Source organism: Oratosquilla oratoria, chromosome 16 (genome assembly GCF_046742065.1).
Source record: "Oratosquilla oratoria isolate Oo_2021 chromosome 16, ASM4674206v1, whole genome shotgun sequence".
NCBI lineage: Eukaryota > Metazoa > Arthropoda > Malacostraca > Stomatopoda > Squillidae > Oratosquilla > Oratosquilla oratoria.
This window is the reverse complement of record NC_134792.1, coordinates 43,555,464-43,572,906: the sequence shown is the minus strand read 5'-3', so window position 1 is coordinate 43,572,906 and position 17,443 is coordinate 43,555,464. Positions and strand designations below refer to the sequence as shown.

Sequence of the window (17,443 nt, the reverse complement as noted above, 5' to 3'; positions counted from 1 at the left end):
GCCTACGCCCACAACCACTTAGGAAGGAAATGCAATTATAACTTGGTCATATCCACTCACGGTCCCTCCCGCTCTTTCTCCACCTCTCCCTACTTCTCGAAGAGGTGGGTCTTTTTCTTCTTCTTCTTCTTCTTAAGGCTGTTGCGCGTCGCGAATCGTGTAAGGTTTACTTTAACCCTGTGATTAGTTTGTAGAGTTCTTCCCCAGCCCAGGCTCGCTTTTAAACCAGTGAAAATCGTTCGCATGTGGTCAGTGATTATTGGAAAATGTGAGGAACTCCTTGAAGCACAGGAACTCTGCCGGTGAGGCTATGTGACGATGCATCTTCTTTGCACTGGAATTGTTGCGGATTTGAAAAAAAAAACTGCGCTGGGACATGTCCTAACCCGTGTATCTGGAGTGTCACCCTTGGGCACTTTGTTCATGGGACGTCTTTTCTTCTTTTCCTCTCTTCTTCTGCGCCTCCTTCACTTCCTCCTCCTCTTCTTCTCCTTCTCACCTCGTCCTCCTGGCAAGGGCCTTCCGGCAAATGAGGCCTGGAAGGTAGCTGCGTTAAGGAAGGTCCATGAGGACCATTTTACGCGGAAGTACAAGGTTTAAAGTCAGGCCAAAACGGAAGTACAGGAAAGTCAATGGGATGATTGAGGGAGTGGCCGGAAGCGTAGGATGTGTGTGTGTGTGCGTGCATACGTTGCCGGGGATGTCTTCTATTGGCCCTCTCTGAACAGCTGAGGGGTTAGGTTTTCCAGCTGAAGAGATGAGCTTGGTTGGACCTTTAGCTGCCGACGGGGTCTGGTGAGGGTGGGGATCGATTGCTTTGGTTTCCGGGCAGCACTGAATGAACACTGCAGTCACAGGCAGCCAAGGAATGGTGTTTCGCTTTCGTATTGGAATTTGTGAGTTGCGTGTGGGGTTCTTTGATAGTGACGGGCGCTGTGATTCTGCAGTCTACTCTCTGGGTCTCATGCTTACTGTAGCATTGGCGGTCTTTATTTTGCTTCCGGGAATTCCCTTCTGGTGATGTGAACGTGTCGGTGGCGTGTCGTTGAACGTTAGAGGCAGGGGCGTGTCACGCTTTGGAGATAGTGCAGTGCAGTGAGGGTAGGTAGGAATGTGCTTTTTTCATGAGGCTCTTGTTGTGTTTGCTGCTGTCCTGCTGACCGAGTGTTTGCCATGGCTGCGGCCGGTGTTTGCGATCCGGGACTTTCAGGGATGAATTCCGGTGGGGTTCGCCACCCGGCTGCCGAATATCTCGTGCACGGGTGAATGAAATCACCCGGCGGCAGCAGGAGTGGTGGAGAAAAGGACCGCATGGCACTGAAGGGGTTGGTGGAGATGACCCCGGGAACTCTATAATGTCGCGAAAATTTAGGAGGGAAGATAGCCAGGCGTGGTGGTGTTGTTACTTCACATACATCTTGTATATGTAGTGTTGGGCTTCTGTGCGCCTGTGTATGTGTAGGTTAGTGGGTGAGTGCATGACCTTGATGGCATTTACGGCAAACAGAATATGCACGTATGTGGTGACATGGGTGGCGGCGGGGGTGATGTAACGGTGTGTGTGTATGTGTGTGACATGGTGTGTGACGGCCATGATGCAGGCAAGGCTGCTGCTGCTGCTGCTGAGCGGCGGGTATTGATCTGCGACCGCCATCGCTGTACGTACATGGCTGAGGAGTCCTTGTGCCCCCTTCTAACCCCCCCCCTGGGGGGGAGTGCCTCGTGTTGGCGAGATGTCCCTGCCACGAGGTCCCTGCCAGTCTTCCTTTCTTGCGGGTCCCCCGTGAGTCTCTTAAGGGCGGGTGGGTCCCTGCTGTTCCGCCGTTGAACACCCTCCGGTGCCTTGTTAGGAGCGCTTTCGTCACCGCGAGCCTGATGAAGTAGTCGTCCGCTTGATCTTGTCTGGTCTCGAGGACTCGTGCCCAGAGCCTCTCGCGTTGAGGGGGTGCCAGGGAATCTCTTCTGTCCTTTCCGACGTCCCTCGAATCGGCTTTGGTGGCCATGGACTCTTCACTGAAAAGGGTTAAAAAAGAAAAACGGCAAGGGGCATACAATAATCCGGCGATAGTCTATCACGAAATGTACACAATCCCGGTATCTCAATCGTGTCTGGGTCGAATTGTCCTTGAGAGGGTCTCGTGTCATTGCAGCGGGGGATTAGGAATGAGAATGCAGTTAGGAATGTTTCTAGACGAGGAGTGGCCCAGAGCATGTCCATGCACGCAAGTTTTGGGAGGGTAGGCAAGGGGGAGCGGGGATCCGGAGGAGAGGAAGGGGTGGCTGGAAGTTGTGGGCGGCAGAGGTCCGAAAGAAATAGTCATGGAGTGCGTTCGAGTGACTTAGGAGTACACGAGTACTTCACGTCGTTTATCGGAGGAACATTGTCGGAGGAACATCCTGCACTTGTGGTGGTGGTTGGTTCAGAGTGAACAAGAACACGGCAGGGTTGAACAAGTGCCATGCTTAAGTAATCACTCGTCTGAGGCGGGGGCGGTGCACCCACTGCCAGTTGGTTTTATGTATCCTCCCCATGTGTCTCGTTTGGCGTCATTAGTGTGTTCATTCGTCTGCTCCGCGCGCGCGCGCACACACACACACACACGCACACACACACACACACACACACACACACACACACACACGCACACACACACACACGAAGAGAGAGAGCGGAAGGGAGGGAGGGGATGAAAGGTGCATGCGTAGTACCAAGTGTCAGTAAAATGTTCTTTTCAAGTTTATGCTGAATACAATTGAATGGCGCTTATTTGTATTATCATGTTTTATATTGCTTTGATGCAGAGTATGATTGCCTGTTTCCCAGTGCATTTATAGTTTTTGGGTGAATTAATTCCCCCCCGGTGGACGTATGTAAAATGGAGGAAGAGGGAAAGGAGGGCAGAGTGGGAGAGTGAGGGAAATTGTTGAAGCACGTTCCGCGAGGGGTGAGGGAGGGAGGGAGGGAAGGTTGAGGTAGGTGGTGGGCGTTTTCCTTGGGTGAATGAAATCACGAGGACACCGACGCCCGAAAAGTCTCGTTGATATGGACCACCCAGAGTGGCCTTCCACGAATTGGGCTCCACTTCTGAACGGGATGAAAAATTAATAGATAAATCGGTGAGGGAGGGGTGGGTAGTAGGGTGAGCGGGGAGGAGGGCATGTATATCTCGCGTGTCCCAGTCTCGGTTGTTTACAAAACTGGCAGACGACCTTAACCGCATTACTGGCTGACCGGCAGTGACGTTGCTGTGACCGTTTTGTATGGGGATCCGGGTGGTGGAAGTGGACGAGTACTCGAGAGGTGGCACAGTCACCAACTTGGCCCGTGTTGGCTACAGTCAGTTATTTAGGAACTTTGATGACTCCCCTACGGGCTTGAGTCACAAAGAATTCTTGGCGATTCTAAAGGCGATCTTAATTGTCCCTCTCTTCTGGTACCCTTCAGGATCTCGATATTACACCTGTGCATACCCCCCCCCCCGACCTGTAGGTTATTTCGTCTTGATAAACTACCCATGCCATCTCTCTCTCACTCTCTCTCTCTCTCTCTCTCTCTCTCTCTCTCTCTCTGTGTGTGTGTGTGTGTGTGTGTGTGTGTGTGTGTGTGTGTGTGTGTGTGTGTGTGTGTGGTGGGTGTGTGGGTGTGCATAACCCCGACCTGTAGGTTATTTCGTCTTGATAAACTACCCATGCCATCTCTCTCTCTCTCTCTCTCTCTCTCTCTCTCTCTCTCTCTCTCTCTGTATGTATGTATGTGTTCGTGCGCATGCTCTCATGTCTGGACACTCAAGTGTACATCTTCAATGATTATTTTGTCTTACCTACGCAGGGTGTTTGTGTGTTAGTGTCTGTATGTATGTTGGTGTGTGTTAGTGTTTGTATGTGTGTTAATGTGTTTGTGTGTGAAGATCACGCCCTTGCAATAACGTAATGCTTCTGCAGCCTTGGGTGGGGCTCTGTTTTTGGGTCTTTAGCGTGACACCCCACGACGCTTGCCACTACAACAACACCGACGGTGGATTCTGCTGATGGCTGCAGGAGGAACGCTTGCACAGTTATAAGCTTCGTTCTTCCTTGTTGATTGTGTCGTAGGCGGTGGGTTGAGGGATGGGGGCGTGGTTGGCCAGCTTTTAGACTTTCATATTGGCCTCCTCGGTCTTGCCATCCGTCATGATTGCAGGTGATCATAGCATCAATCATAATATCATTATTGTAATCATCATCATTATAATCATCATTATTATAACCATCATTATAATCATCATCATTATAATCATCACCACCATTATAATCATCACCATCACTCATCATTGTCATAATATAAATATCATTATCACCAACTGTTATCATCATCGTGGTGATGATGAATGATGCATCATACACAGCTTACCTAATTTACCCGTTTTAGCAGTGAAATGTAAAGTGGATCTACACTGGGAGATATCTGTCGACATTCGGATTACGCGGGGAGAATCTGGGATCACCTCACCTGGCACCATGACACAGATCGAGACCCTGGCCCACCTTGACGTACCTGCTTCCCCCCCTCCCCCCATCCCCCCTCACACACACTCATCCTCATCCAAATGCCTGAAATCTACATTCCTCTCTCCCTCTCTCTCCATCTCCCTCTCTTTTTCTCTGACACGTGTCAAGGAAAGGTCTAAGCATTCGCTCGTGATTTACTCGTTGACCTAGATTGCGTGTCACATGCGGTGGATCTGTCTTCTGTGGATATATTTCTCAACATAGTTTTTTGATTTCTGTGTATGTGTGTTCGTGCGTGCGTGCTTTCGAGTGTATTTGTCTAATTGTAGTATCCAGGATAGACTCTCCAAGTGACCACTTGTGGCCTTAAATTGGCTCGTATTATTTGACTCCCTTGGATGGAAAAATTATATTTTGCAATGTCCATAATGCTTTATTGCATTTCTTCTCGTGGTCTCGGGTTGTCCGTTGTTCCCACACGGAGAAGTCTTCGTTGTCGGTGTTGCCAACCCCGTTCTTGGTTCTAAATACTGCTTGATCATTTCCCTGCCACATCTGGCACATTCGCCCACAGAACTCTCAATCAACATTTATTTTGCGAAATTTTTACCAGAGAACTCAGGGCTGTCGAGTTTGCTTGCATGGGCGTTTCTAAGGCATATTTCTCGTGGCACAATCATTTCTGGATGTTGTGCTCAATTTCGCCCCCACCCCATTTCGGAGGCCCGCCGTGGCTTGGTTGGTGAAGCGCGCGTTCGAATCCTGGCCGCGGGGCAGAGGCTAGGAAGGGGACACAGAGTAATGGTACCCGACCGCCGCTCATCTCTGACCTGAGCTGCATTGGTGACATCAGTGTGTGACAATACATCAGCTTCCTTCGGGTGTCTTTACTGCAAGAGTGGCGTTTGGACAACACCGTCTCCCGTGTTCATGAACAGTTCCGGGCTCCTGGAAGTTGAGAGTCTAGCGCTAGCCTCGCAAACCACGATAAAAGACAAACCCCCCCTCCCTTGTAGGGGGGCAGGGAGGGTGTCCAAATGGGAGGACATATCCTGCCTTTCCTCCCCATTGCCCTGCTCTGATTGTGATTCGCGGTGGATTAATGAATGTGTTACAGGTTTTAGCAATCTTATTTTCGCCAGGATATTTGTGTGTGTGTGGGGGGGGTACTCTACGTAGCGTACACGCGTATGTACCTGATGCATGTTTACGACTGTACTGACGTGTAGGGCCTCTTCGCCTGGCGAGGTCGCGCCTTATCGGAGCGGCTGTACTTGCCATTTATCTTGAACCACCACGGAGGCCGTGTGCACCCGTCACGCTTCGCGGGCCTCCCTGAGTGACGCGGAGATCCTGATAGGCAGGAAGCAGTTATACAATTTATCGGTAAATTGTCGGGTGTTCTTTTATTGTCAAGGATGGATTTTTTGTTAAAGGATCAACTTGTACTCGTCCTGGGTAGCGTGCAGTCGATTGGACAGTGGGTATCATTCCGCAACGGGACGGAAACTGCCTACACGTCACGTTCTCTTGACTTCGCTCCCTGAGAGAGAGAGAGAGAGAGAGAGAGATAGGGAGGATGGGGGTGGGGGGTAGACTTTGACCCCATCAGCAGTGTACTGTGCGCGTGAGAATCTCCCCTCTCCCCGGTTCGCGCCGTGTGGTGTTGCACTTCGCGGCCTGTGGCGGCGGCTCGGTTATGCGCGTGGCTCTCCGAGAGGTGTCTGTGGCTTGCGTGCCGTGATTGGGCAAAAAGGGTTCGATAGGTTTCTTTTAGCGTTACACAGTGGCAACAGGTGAAAGGGCAAACCTCACAGTGCAGTCTCGGTCTAGGGCAGCGTTTCTCAACTGCTGAAATCAATTATAGGGGGTGCTGGGAAGTGATGCACACAAAAATCACAATGATACATATATAATTGATTACCTGGTTTTGCTATTTTATTTTTCTAGGGTGTTCTTATTTCTTCTACAAACAATACTCTCAATTTGTTTCAGTTCTAAGGAATCAAGAAAAAAATAATCAAGCAGTACACTTCACTTTTTTTTTATCCTTCTAATAATGAGTTGTTGTTGTTGTTGTCGTTCCCTAGACTGTCTGTCCGAGCAGTCCCGTCTCCCCAAGGAATGCCGAAACTGGGTTTTACCACAAATCCTTTATAGAGTGTATGTTGTGTTGTTTGCGTGCATGATTGTATATAATGCAGTCTTCCATTATGTGTTGTATGGTATGGGGTGAAGTGTTACATCCTGGGCAGCTGTTCACAATGCAGTCATCCAGCCTCTTCTGGTAGCTTAGAAGTGCTGGGTGGTGGCCGCACCGCAGTCTGGCCAGGTGGACTCTGTCCTTTCGTGGGAGAGAGGATTCAGAAGGATGGTATTTGGTGGTTGTGGAGGAAGAGAAGAGAGTATCTGTGTGTGATAAAGGTCTGGGTGTTGTTTTAAAATTTCTTGGTGTGTGTGGGTGTTCTGCTATGTAGTGTAGCGGGTGTGATGTGTTTGTGGTGGCTGCGGCATGTGTTTGTGTGCATCTCAATAGCTCCAACCAAATCTACAGCAACACTTCTCACCAACTGGACAAAAGAACACAAATACATACCTCATCTCTACATCAACAACACTCTAATACCACACACAAACACACCGAAAATTCTTGGTGTAACATACGATACATCCATGTCTTTCTAATAATGAGTTAGGGGTGCTGGTCTTGGGCGACAATGCCACGTTCCTCGGCATCGCTGTTTTACAAGTCAAGACTCGTCTGTTCGCTTAACTTACTGTCCCTCCTCTCTGCTGCTGCCCTCGTTGACTCCGCCTTCAGCGATAATGTTCCCACTGATAGAAGCTCGGGTGAGTTATCGGCGCAGGAAGAGGATGAAGTACTACATCGGTCAATACGTCCACAGCTGAACCGACTGCAAGTTACTCGAAGTCAAGAGATGTTGTTCTGTCGTCCACCCGAGGTGGGGGTGGGGGGGGCGTTATTTAGCTTCTCAAATAGCTTTACGGTAAGTGCTCTTAGTAGATGCTTTCTGTCATCTTGGCACATTGTCCTCCGGCATTGTCTTCTTACTGTTGTTCTTCATCTGGTTCCTATTGTTCGTCTCCGTCCTCTTCTTATTGTACCTCATTCATGCTCCTTGACAAACAATAACATCATATGTTTTAGATGTGTTACTTAAAGAACCCAAGGGAGTATGGGTAGGCTCCCTCGGATGAGCGAGGGAATCTGGTGAACTACACAACAATTTACAAAAGTCGAAAGACGCATTGAAACACAATTCGATACGTCTTAATTAATTATTTCGCTGCAAGGATGGGGATGAGTGTGGGGGGGGCTGCTTCGCAAACGACTGGAGTCGTAAAACGAAGAGCAAAGCTCAAGGTCTTCTCACCTTATATGATACGAGCAGCTACAAGGCAACCTTCCAACACTTTATCAACAGAACGAACTTCGTAGATATTGCTGTTGTTGCGCGTTAGAATTTATTTTTGTGGCCACAACTTGAGGAACAGTTGAGCTTTGGCCAAGGCTCCGTTGCCCTGCCCCGTCCCGCCCCACCTCGAGTTACCTCTCCTCCCCCACCCCCTCCCCCTCCCTCTGCGTGCCAGACAAATAATTGTAAACAACCCTGATGGTGATGAGACAGAAATCGTAAACTGTTTATTTGCAGGAGTGGGCGTTTCCAGAAGTTTACTCTCCTCGTCCACAACAGCGCAGCCATGACGTCGTAGTTTTGCGCAGGAGTGACATTGCGCGGTCTTGATGAGTTACCCGTGACGCGCCAAGCGAAGCATTTAGTAAACTTGTCTTGTGCTGCTTACCCGTAGTACTGTCGTTGGCTTGGGGCCGTAGCTTCGCCTGGAGGGGATGGGGAGGGGGGTAGCGCTCAAGGTCATCACAGTCTGACCTTGGGAAAAGCCTTCACCCAAGTGCCCCCACCCCCCTCCTTCGTGTTTGTCCGTTGGCGCGCCACTGCTGTCCGGCGTCGTCGTCGTCTGTCGATTGGCCTTTCCCCCTGCCGCCGCCGCCGTCGACGACGTTAATTATCTTGCCCAGCGAGCGCGAAGATGTTTTTCGCCTCAGGACGGTGACGCGGTACCCCGTCCGCGGTGGTGACGATCTTTGTTGTTGTTGTTGTCGTGGAATCAGCTGGGACGTGGCGCTCGCAAGACGGATGTCTGGGCACCCACGACGGTTGGTATTGCGTCACGGGAAGTGGTGGGCGACCGAGGGCGTACCAGCTGGCCGCGACCGCGGCGGATGGGGAGGCAGCCGCGTAGTGGCAAGACCATTGTGCCGTGTGAAGGTATGTACGCGTTGCCGCCAGGAGATTGTGGCCAAGGGGCATTGGGCAAAGGTCTCGTATGGGGTGACCGAGGTTTAACGAAACTTAAGGGATGTTAGTAGATACCCCGAGATATTGAATGTCCAATGTAGTGGTTTTCTGGCTGCAAATTCAGTTTCAGCTTAACATAAAAAAACATCTCCAGATTCAAGTATGCCCCCCCCCCCCTCCTTGATCCACCACTGTTTGGATGAGGGAGCATTACTGGTGAAGAGGAACGTGGTGGGCAGCGAAATAGTCTGTTGTCCAGTCCCCATGGCAGGACACCTGCTCTTGGAAGTGTCAGGGTGGGTGTGGGGGTGGGTGGGGGCGTCGCTGAGTGCCATTATGAGGGAGAGAGGGGGGGAGGGGTGTTGTGCCAGCCGCTGAACTTTCGAGACCCTCTAGCAGGCAGGCAGGCAGGCAGGCAGGCAGTCTTGGGAGCAAGCCAATGTAGGATCAAGGAGGGATTGCTTGAGGTGGAGATGTTTCTTCTTTGTAACATTGTAAACTACAACGAGTTAACTGTGATATGACATGTCGACAACAGACTTTGTAGTCATTGTCGGGAGAAGGAAAATGTGTAGTGTGGGTGTGTAGTTCGTTATATTTAGTCTTGCTCCTCCTGTCAATATCGCTTTCCTGTCACTTCTTTCCCTTGTCATCTTTGCACTTTTCTAGCGCCCTATTTCCTTTCTTTCTACCCCTCCCACCTCCGGTTTCCCCCCACCCCTCCCCCCTCCGGTTCTCCCCCCGTCACTTATCCTCCCCCTGCTCTCATCAGTCGTCCTGCTTTTTCCATTTGATCGCCTCGCCTCTTCAGCATTCGTCCTGCCGCCTCCCTTTATTCCCAGCATTTTTCCATCGTGATGTATTCTTCTCCTCCTCCACCCCCCTATGATCTGTTCTCTTTGCCCTTTACACTATTCTGCTCACTTTATAGATTGTAGGCACACTCAACCAGGCTACGTCGTGCTGTTGATACTTAACAGGAGGACCGAGATTCGAATCTTGCTCGTGCTCTCTTGTACGGTAGTGATACGTGAACACTGAATCCTGACTTGAAGAGTAGTCTCGACGTCTTCGGCACAAAGTGCCTTCTCGGGTGTCGTGGAATGTCGCTGACGTCAAATCAGCGTCTGTTCCGTGAGAACTTAGTCAAGGCCTGTTATCATAATAATTCGTGGACGTCAACTCATGCTTTATGGACATGTGGCACTCTTCCCAGGCGTTGAACCCACACATACATCTTCACAAAAGACAATTCTCGATGGTGGAGACGAAATGAACATCCATAGCACTCATGACCGGAGCAAGTCGATCGAATCTGCAGAGATCGGTTTGGAACGAGGAGGGTAGATGTATAGGGCCTTCCTGCTGATGATCCTCTTCTTCTCTCTGCACCCCCTTTCCCCCCATCCTGCTCCTTATATTCTTTCTGCATGCACCCCCTACTGGTCCCTGCACCTGTCCCCCAGCTGCTCCTACTGTACCAGCTACTTATCGACATGCTATTGTCCTCTGTTATGGCAACCCTCTTCGCATATGTTGCTTCGCTGGTCTGCCCCCTCCTCCCCCTCCGGCGCTCATACTCTTCTGCCTCTCTAAAGGGCATGCAAGTCCGCCGATGAGGAAAAGGGCAGGTGAGGGAAGGTAAGGAGAGGTGAGGTGAGCAGAGACGGCATACGTTTACCTAATTGTACATACATATACCAAAGGCTTTTCCCCCTCACAAGGGAGGTAGCCAAAAAACAAAGGCATAGAAACCACTCCTTCCCATTCCATCCCCTACATACTCCACTCCCCTCTACCCTCTTCCCTCCCTCTTATCTCGTCACCTCCTGGATGACGGGTCATCCCTGCATCTTGTCCACTGCTCTGGTTCAGAAGTAGTGTCGCAAGACACAGCACATCCACAGCAAGGCCGCTTCATTAAATCGGCGACCCATCCCTCTCCGTAATAAAAGCTGTGCTCGTGTCCCGCCTCTCTTTGTCTATCTCGCGTGCGTGTATGTGTGTGCGTGCGTGCACATTCATGCACTGTTATATGATATACGGAATTGTGCCCAAAACCTCTCTTTGTTGTTCCACATTCGATTCAACAGCCGTGAAGCCGACGAACATCTGTAGGCTGGCTGCGTTGCAGCAGCTGTTACAGGAATGGTACATAGCTGCTGATGTCGCTGTGACGTTTACGGGTACTGACACCTGGTGTACTTGTTGGCCGCTTGGTGCAGTGCGTCGCCCGCTGGACTTCGAGGAGGAGTGTTGCAGACAAGGTGGCTGCCTCCCTCCATTACCCCCGCGCCTCCTCCGGGGTGGCTGACCCTTAACCTCGTCCTTCACACCTGGCTTGACCAACGCCCAAGGTCAACCTTCTTAAAGGAAAATCGATATCCGAGACCGCACGGCCCGACTTTCGGGTTCTTTACCTTTCGTCAATCGCAGTCGGATAAGGATTTTGTTCGCCATAGTTGCCGAGCGTTCCCGCCCATGTGATGCATAGGTAGATATTCTAACAGATGTTTGGAGCTCAGATTTGCATTTACAATGAGTTTACAAAGGAGGTGGCACACGCATGCATGCAAATATGTAAGCGATTGCTGCGGTGATGGTGAGGGTGGGGTTTCAAAGCCATCTGGAGGCCTGTTTTCTCGCACACCCCAAACGCATGCATTGCTGTTCGTCTTTGGTCACTTAGACACCGACTTAAAACGTCCGGCACGGGTTGTGGGACCGTGCACCCGATCTCAGGGGGTTCGTGGACTCCGGGGGATGGGGACAGGAGAGGCGTTTGTCAGTCGTCTGCGAGTTCGTCCCCCTGGTGGGCTCCGCTCGATGTCTTCTTCGCCAGTGCGACCGGTCTTGCGCAGACCTGGGCGCATCACGACACCTGGCGCGGTCATGTGGAAGGAGCCTTCACCGCGATTCCTCCGGCTATGTTTTACGTTTAACGTCACTGCGAACCCACCTCAGCACCTCCTCACCCCGGAGGAGGGTTTGGGGAAATCTTTTTCAGACGGTAGTAAAACAGAACAGAGTTATTTCCTCGGGAAATTCTGGTTCGAGGGATGGAGGTGTCTGACTCACGATTTCTTGAACTATGATCGCAAATGACTAGCGAGAATCTTGCCTCCGTTTGCCTTGGAGAAGCGTTCCGGTGGTTTCTTGGTCCATTAGGAGACCCGATGGGGGGCGGGGTGGGGGGCAGAGGAGGTGATCGAGTGAAGAGGGATTACACTAACACTTGGTTCGTCACTGGCGCCAGTGATGTTAAAGCAAGCATCTAATCTTCGAGTTCATTGTTTCTCGAGTGAGAAGCAACCCAGATAAACTGGGTTTACTCTCAATCATTTTCGTGTGCTTAGTTTTTTTATGAACAAAAAAAAAATTGGAAGGAAATAGCTGAGGACAGATTGGTCTGGAGAGGCATAGTGAAAGCGGTGAAGGGACGTCCTGATAGTCATTGAAGTGAGAGTGTAACTTAAACCTTAACATGCCATCACGATGAAACCAAATTTGAAAAATTGCACTCTTTAATCCATTGCAGAGCAAAGGAGCCTGTAGGGTGGGTGAAATCATTAAACGTCTCTGAACAGCACAAACACTCCCCTCCCCCGTATGTTGTGATTTTCCGTAGTTGCCGTCACTTTATTTATTTATTTTTATTTACCTACTTGTTTTCATTCAAGGGGTCTTTTTTCTCCCATTTATTTATTCTAATAGACAGCTGACGTGTAAATCAATCGTCAAACCTTTTCAAATATCGTTTCTAATGGTACACCAAACAACTGTTTTAACCCATTCAACTCCGATGACAAGATGTCTTGTCATTTGGTCAAATAAAACAAAAAATCATAATAAAACAACAAAATGTTTGATGATCAAACAGCACCAGAAAAATATGACGTCGTCAGTCCTCCTCGAGGAGGACTGATGACGTCATATTTTTCTGGTGCTGTTTGATCATCAAACATTTTGTTGTTTTATTATGATTTTTTGTTTTATTTGACCAAATGACAAGACATCTTGTCATCGGAGTTGAATGGGTTAATTATAAACAAGTGATAAATCGTTCATACTTCGGGGTGGTTGTTAGTAATGACCTCTTTATTAGACTCTCTCTCTCTCTCTCTCTCTCTCTCTCTCTCTCTCTCTCTCTCTCTCTCTCTCTCTCTCTCTCTCTCTCTCATCACCATCCTGTCCTGCCTGTCTGCATTGTATGTCGCCTTGGAGACAGCATCACGCCGAAGAGATAGGACCAGTGGCAAAGGAAATATTTAAGTTGGGCAGTAGCCGAAACAAGGGTCAGTAGAATTTGAAAGTGATTAGCATTATTAGTGAAGAGAGAGGGAGGGAAGGAGGGGAAGGGAGAGTATGGTTCTTGTATTTGAAAATTCGTGTGTCCGCAAGTACATGGAACGGCATTTCAAGCCATGGATCCCGATGATCACGATGTCTTGTTCATAATAGAATTGCCTCAGATCGAGCCAACGAATTCTGGCGTGTGCGTCCGGTGTGGGGATTACATGGGAGGGGTGGGGGGTCGTGCTAAGAAGCAGAGGTGGGGGGGGGGATTGGAAATTCCCGTTTGCCACCCATCCCATCCCATTCCATTATTCCTTCCTATTATCGACTGCCCTTTCCTCCTCGAACCTCCCCACACGCCACCGCCGTCCTCTCTCCTCCTCCTCCTCCTCCTCCTCCCCCACGTCTACTCGGAGCACGATCATAGCATCCGTGACCCCTGGCTTTTATTGGAGGCCTCACGGACACAAAGGTCAGGTGGTAGAGCATACATAGGCACAACCACTCCTTTTCTTCTTCCTCCTCCTCCTCCTCCTCCTCTTCTTCTTCGTCTCTTCGCCTTAATCTCATATCCCCAGCTAAAATTTCTAGACATCCCCACCAGCCACCCCGGCTCTTAAAACTATGGTAAAGTGTATAGGCCAAGCCACACATTGAAGACTAGTAATGTGGAATAGGATGGGCCTACTTGCCCGTGTACCCTCTCCTCTCTACCTCAGCTCGGGGAAGGGGTAGGGAGGACACTGCCACCAACCACTCCGGCTCTTAAAACTATGGTAAAGTGTATAGGCCAAGCCGCACATTGAAGACTAGTAATGTGGAATAGGATGGGCCTACTTGCCCGTGTACCCTCTCCTCTCTCCCTCAGCTCGGGGAAGGGGTAGGGAGGAGATGGGGGGTTGGGGTGGTGATGGAAGGGTTTGCTGTGGACGCCCGGTGAGGGGCCCCGACTAGGAGCGACTCCTTTACGAGTGGTTATAGTAACGCCAACTATATTTGTTTTCATTGTTAAAAAGAAAGCGTGGCGAATTAGTCATTCTTTCGTTTTGGGGTATTGGAGATTTTATTCATCTTAGGCCCTATCCACACTAGCGATTTCAACCGCGGCGGTTGAAGTACAGTGTAAATTAAGAGACGTTCACACACAACCGCGCAATCTTTCCGTTACTATGTGGTGCCACGCGGAATCGCGACGGTTGAATTACAGTGTAAGTTAATAGAGACGTTCACACACAACCGCGCAATCTTTCCCTTACTATGTGGTGCCACCGCGGTTTCTGCGTGTCACAAACCGCAAGTGTGAACAAGGCCTCAGGCTAAGTGAAATCGTCTGACAACCAGGATCCTGTAACGAATGCACTTGGGTGAATTTATTATGGTTAGTGTCGGTAAGTGATGTTACTGCTGCTGCTGCTGACAGGCAGCGGCCCCGGAGCAGTGGCGGGCGCCAACTATTTCTGAGTGTTGGCGTCGGGGCCAGAATATACGACACGTTGTTGGCACCCGCCCGGGGGGTGCCGGTGCCGTGCCGCAGAAAGGCAGGCGGAGAGGGCAGGGAGGGAGAGAGAGAGAGGGAGGAGGGGAAGATAATGATGATGATGATGATAAAAGGTTGTGGGTGGCGAGGGAGTGTTGGAAAGGGTCAGGGAAGGTCTCTGCACCTTTAAGGCGATCCCTCCAGCTCCCAGAAGAATTAAGTTGTCTACATAAGGAAATCTATAGTGCCGAGGAGGATGTGGTGATGGTTTGGTGGCGAAGAGATTCCATTGAAGCTTTGCTTTTGGCAGGAAAAGAAAGGGTGAACAAAATGGAACAATGTTGCTCCTTGTCAGTTTCGTGGTGATGACGATGTTGGTGATGTTTCTTCACGAGAGCAAAGGTCCCGTTCCCCTTCTCCGCCCTATTTTGTCACCCTCGGAGAGACTATTTCGAGGTGTTGACGAGCCAGGGCATGGGCTATTCTCACCTGGACTTCTTGAAGCCTTTGTGTATCCATGAACTCCTAAATGTTCAGTCGCTTCACCCTCTAACGTAGCAAAACGACGGGGACAAACGAGTTACTCCGTGGGGTGCTTGTGCATTGAAGCTTGGCTATGCGAACGCAGCGCGCCACTCGTAGCAATAGCGGAAGGCAACCAGCCAGGCCGCACTGAGGCGACCTTCTCCTAGAGAAAACTCGTGACAAGTCTAAGTTCTTCCTTACATGGCCTTAGCCGGCCGGGCTGGCTGACCGACCGTCCAACATCACGCAACCTTTGTAAATCGTGTCGCTCTCACAGCAGTACAGAAGGAAGTTTTCCTACAGTAGAGGCTGTGGCGACGGGCCTTCTCTCCTGGCGCCCGTACTGGGTGGTGGCATCCTCTCTTTATTGAAAGGAGTTAAGTTTTTTCATTCAGAAAAGACACTGCGCGCAGAGAGTGACCCATGCGCCGTGCACCAGAGCTCCCCAGCGGCGACGACGGAGCATGTGTGTCCTTCCCTCTGCGCTCGCGCTCGCGTTCGTCCGCGTTGCCCTCCCTCTAGTCATGGCTGGTGGTGTGGCCGTAACCATAGCCACCGGGTTACTTAACACAACTCGGGTGGCAGAGGAGCTTTCCGTCTCTCCTCTGCATTTGTGCCTCTCTTCCAGCTCCCCCCCCCCACCCTCCCCTTCCAGGTGGGAGGTTTACTGGCCCTCGTTATGGAGGTAATAGGCAATTTTGGAGGAATTTTGGTAATCAAGAAAATGCGACTCCTTGTGGCAGAATATTGTGTAGGATGTACTATAATATATTAAGTATTATATATACTCGATGACAAAACTTAAATATCGTGCATTGGTTATGAATAATGACTCGTTTTTCTGAATGGGTGTAATAGGCGCCCAGTCGACGAACGCGTCTGTATGGTACTTGCACATGTTGCTTAGTTCGTTCCGTTTTGTAAATGCTCATCACTGTGTGTGTGTGTGCGCGCGTGCGTGCTCGTATGATGTGTTTGTGCGTGGGTGTAGTAGTATAGGCATATTGTACAGTTTCCGGTTTGTTGTTTGTTCAGGGATCCAAGGAGCTTTAAGAGATTAGTGGTGGCTTAGAGGTCATCCTACAACATCCGCCCTGCAGATGACAGCTGTGTAAGCTGTGCATGTCTTTCTATATCCTACAATTAAATAAAATCGCTTGGCGACAGCCAGAGTGAATGTACTTGTCGCCAGTAATGGGTTAGTGACAAGGATGGTGATTCATATGGGGGTAATGAAGAGGGGACGGGGACAATTTGTTATGTTGACTAAGACTTTTTTCACCCTTTGCAGTTGTTCCTGGACCACCGTAGCCGCAGCGAAGTGGTACTGTTGGTGGGCGCAAGGACGAATGGGGCCACGCCCCTCGTTATGGCCGCCAAGAACGGACACATCGCCTGCGTCGAGTACCTCGTGGAACGGTGCAATGCCGACCTCGAGCAAGTAGGCTCAGGTAAGGAGGATGGTGTTTGTTGTTACTTGTATAGACAGACACACACACACACACACACACACACACACACACACACACACACACACACACACACACACACAGATCTGTGCTGGCACCAATAATGTTTGCTATCTATATGAATGACATGGATGAGGACGTGAACTGCTACATGAGCTTCTTTGCCGATGACGCCAAACTGCTAAGGAAAATAGAAACTGATGAGGACTGTGAAGCACTGCAAGAAGACCTAAATAGGGTATGGAACTGGAGTCAGAAATGGGAAGTGGACTTTAATACTAAGAAGTGTAGCATAATGGAGTTTGGAAAAAGCAAAAACAGAATATCAGGAAAATATACAATTGGAACCAAAGAAGTAAAGAAAGTAGGATCCGAAAAAGATTTGGGAGTAATTATCACGAACGACTTGTCCTATGATATACAGATTAACAAAATTGTCGGGGAGACTTACAACTTGCTAAGATCAATAAAAGTGGCGTTTACATACTTGGACGAAGACATGATGAAAAAAATATTGGTTACATTGATAAGGCCTAGATTAGAGTATGCAGCGACATTGTGGTCCCCCAGTACCAAAAAGAATATAAAGAAAATAGAAAGAATCCAAAGAGCAGCTACAAAAATGGCACCTGCACTTGCAAACCTATCATACGAAGAGAGATTGGCTAAACTGGAGTTACCGACACTGGAGCAAAGAAGAGAGAGAGGTGACCTATTGACCATCTACAGAATCATGAAAGGCACAGAGGTACTCGATAGTGAGAACTTACTTAACTGGGACAAAAGAAACACAAGAGGACATGGAAAGAAAATAAAAAAACATAGCTATAGAAGAGAACTGAAGAAAA

General features: G+C 49.7%; 1 protein-coding gene across 4 annotated transcripts in view; it reads left to right on the top strand.

The window, feature by feature from the left end:
- The window catches only part of LOC143033935 (protein fem-1 homolog C), a 70,444-nt gene that overhangs the window by 38,346 nt on the left and 14,655 nt on the right, over positions 1-17,443 (top strand). The window contains exons 1-2 of one of the 4 annotated variants that reach the window (XM_076199613.1): positions 8,577-8,798; positions 16,418-16,577. In XM_076199613.1, the coding sequence (XP_076055728.1) occupies positions 8,667-8,798; positions 16,418-16,577 (292 nt within the window). In that variant the 5' untranslated portion in view covers positions 8,577-8,666. Of the gene's footprint in view, positions 1-8,576; positions 8,799-14,792; positions 14,923-15,789; positions 15,812-16,417; positions 16,578-17,443 lie in introns of those variants that run through there. The other 3 variants (XM_076199615.1, XM_076199616.1, XM_076199614.1) reach the window with 3 other exon arrangements.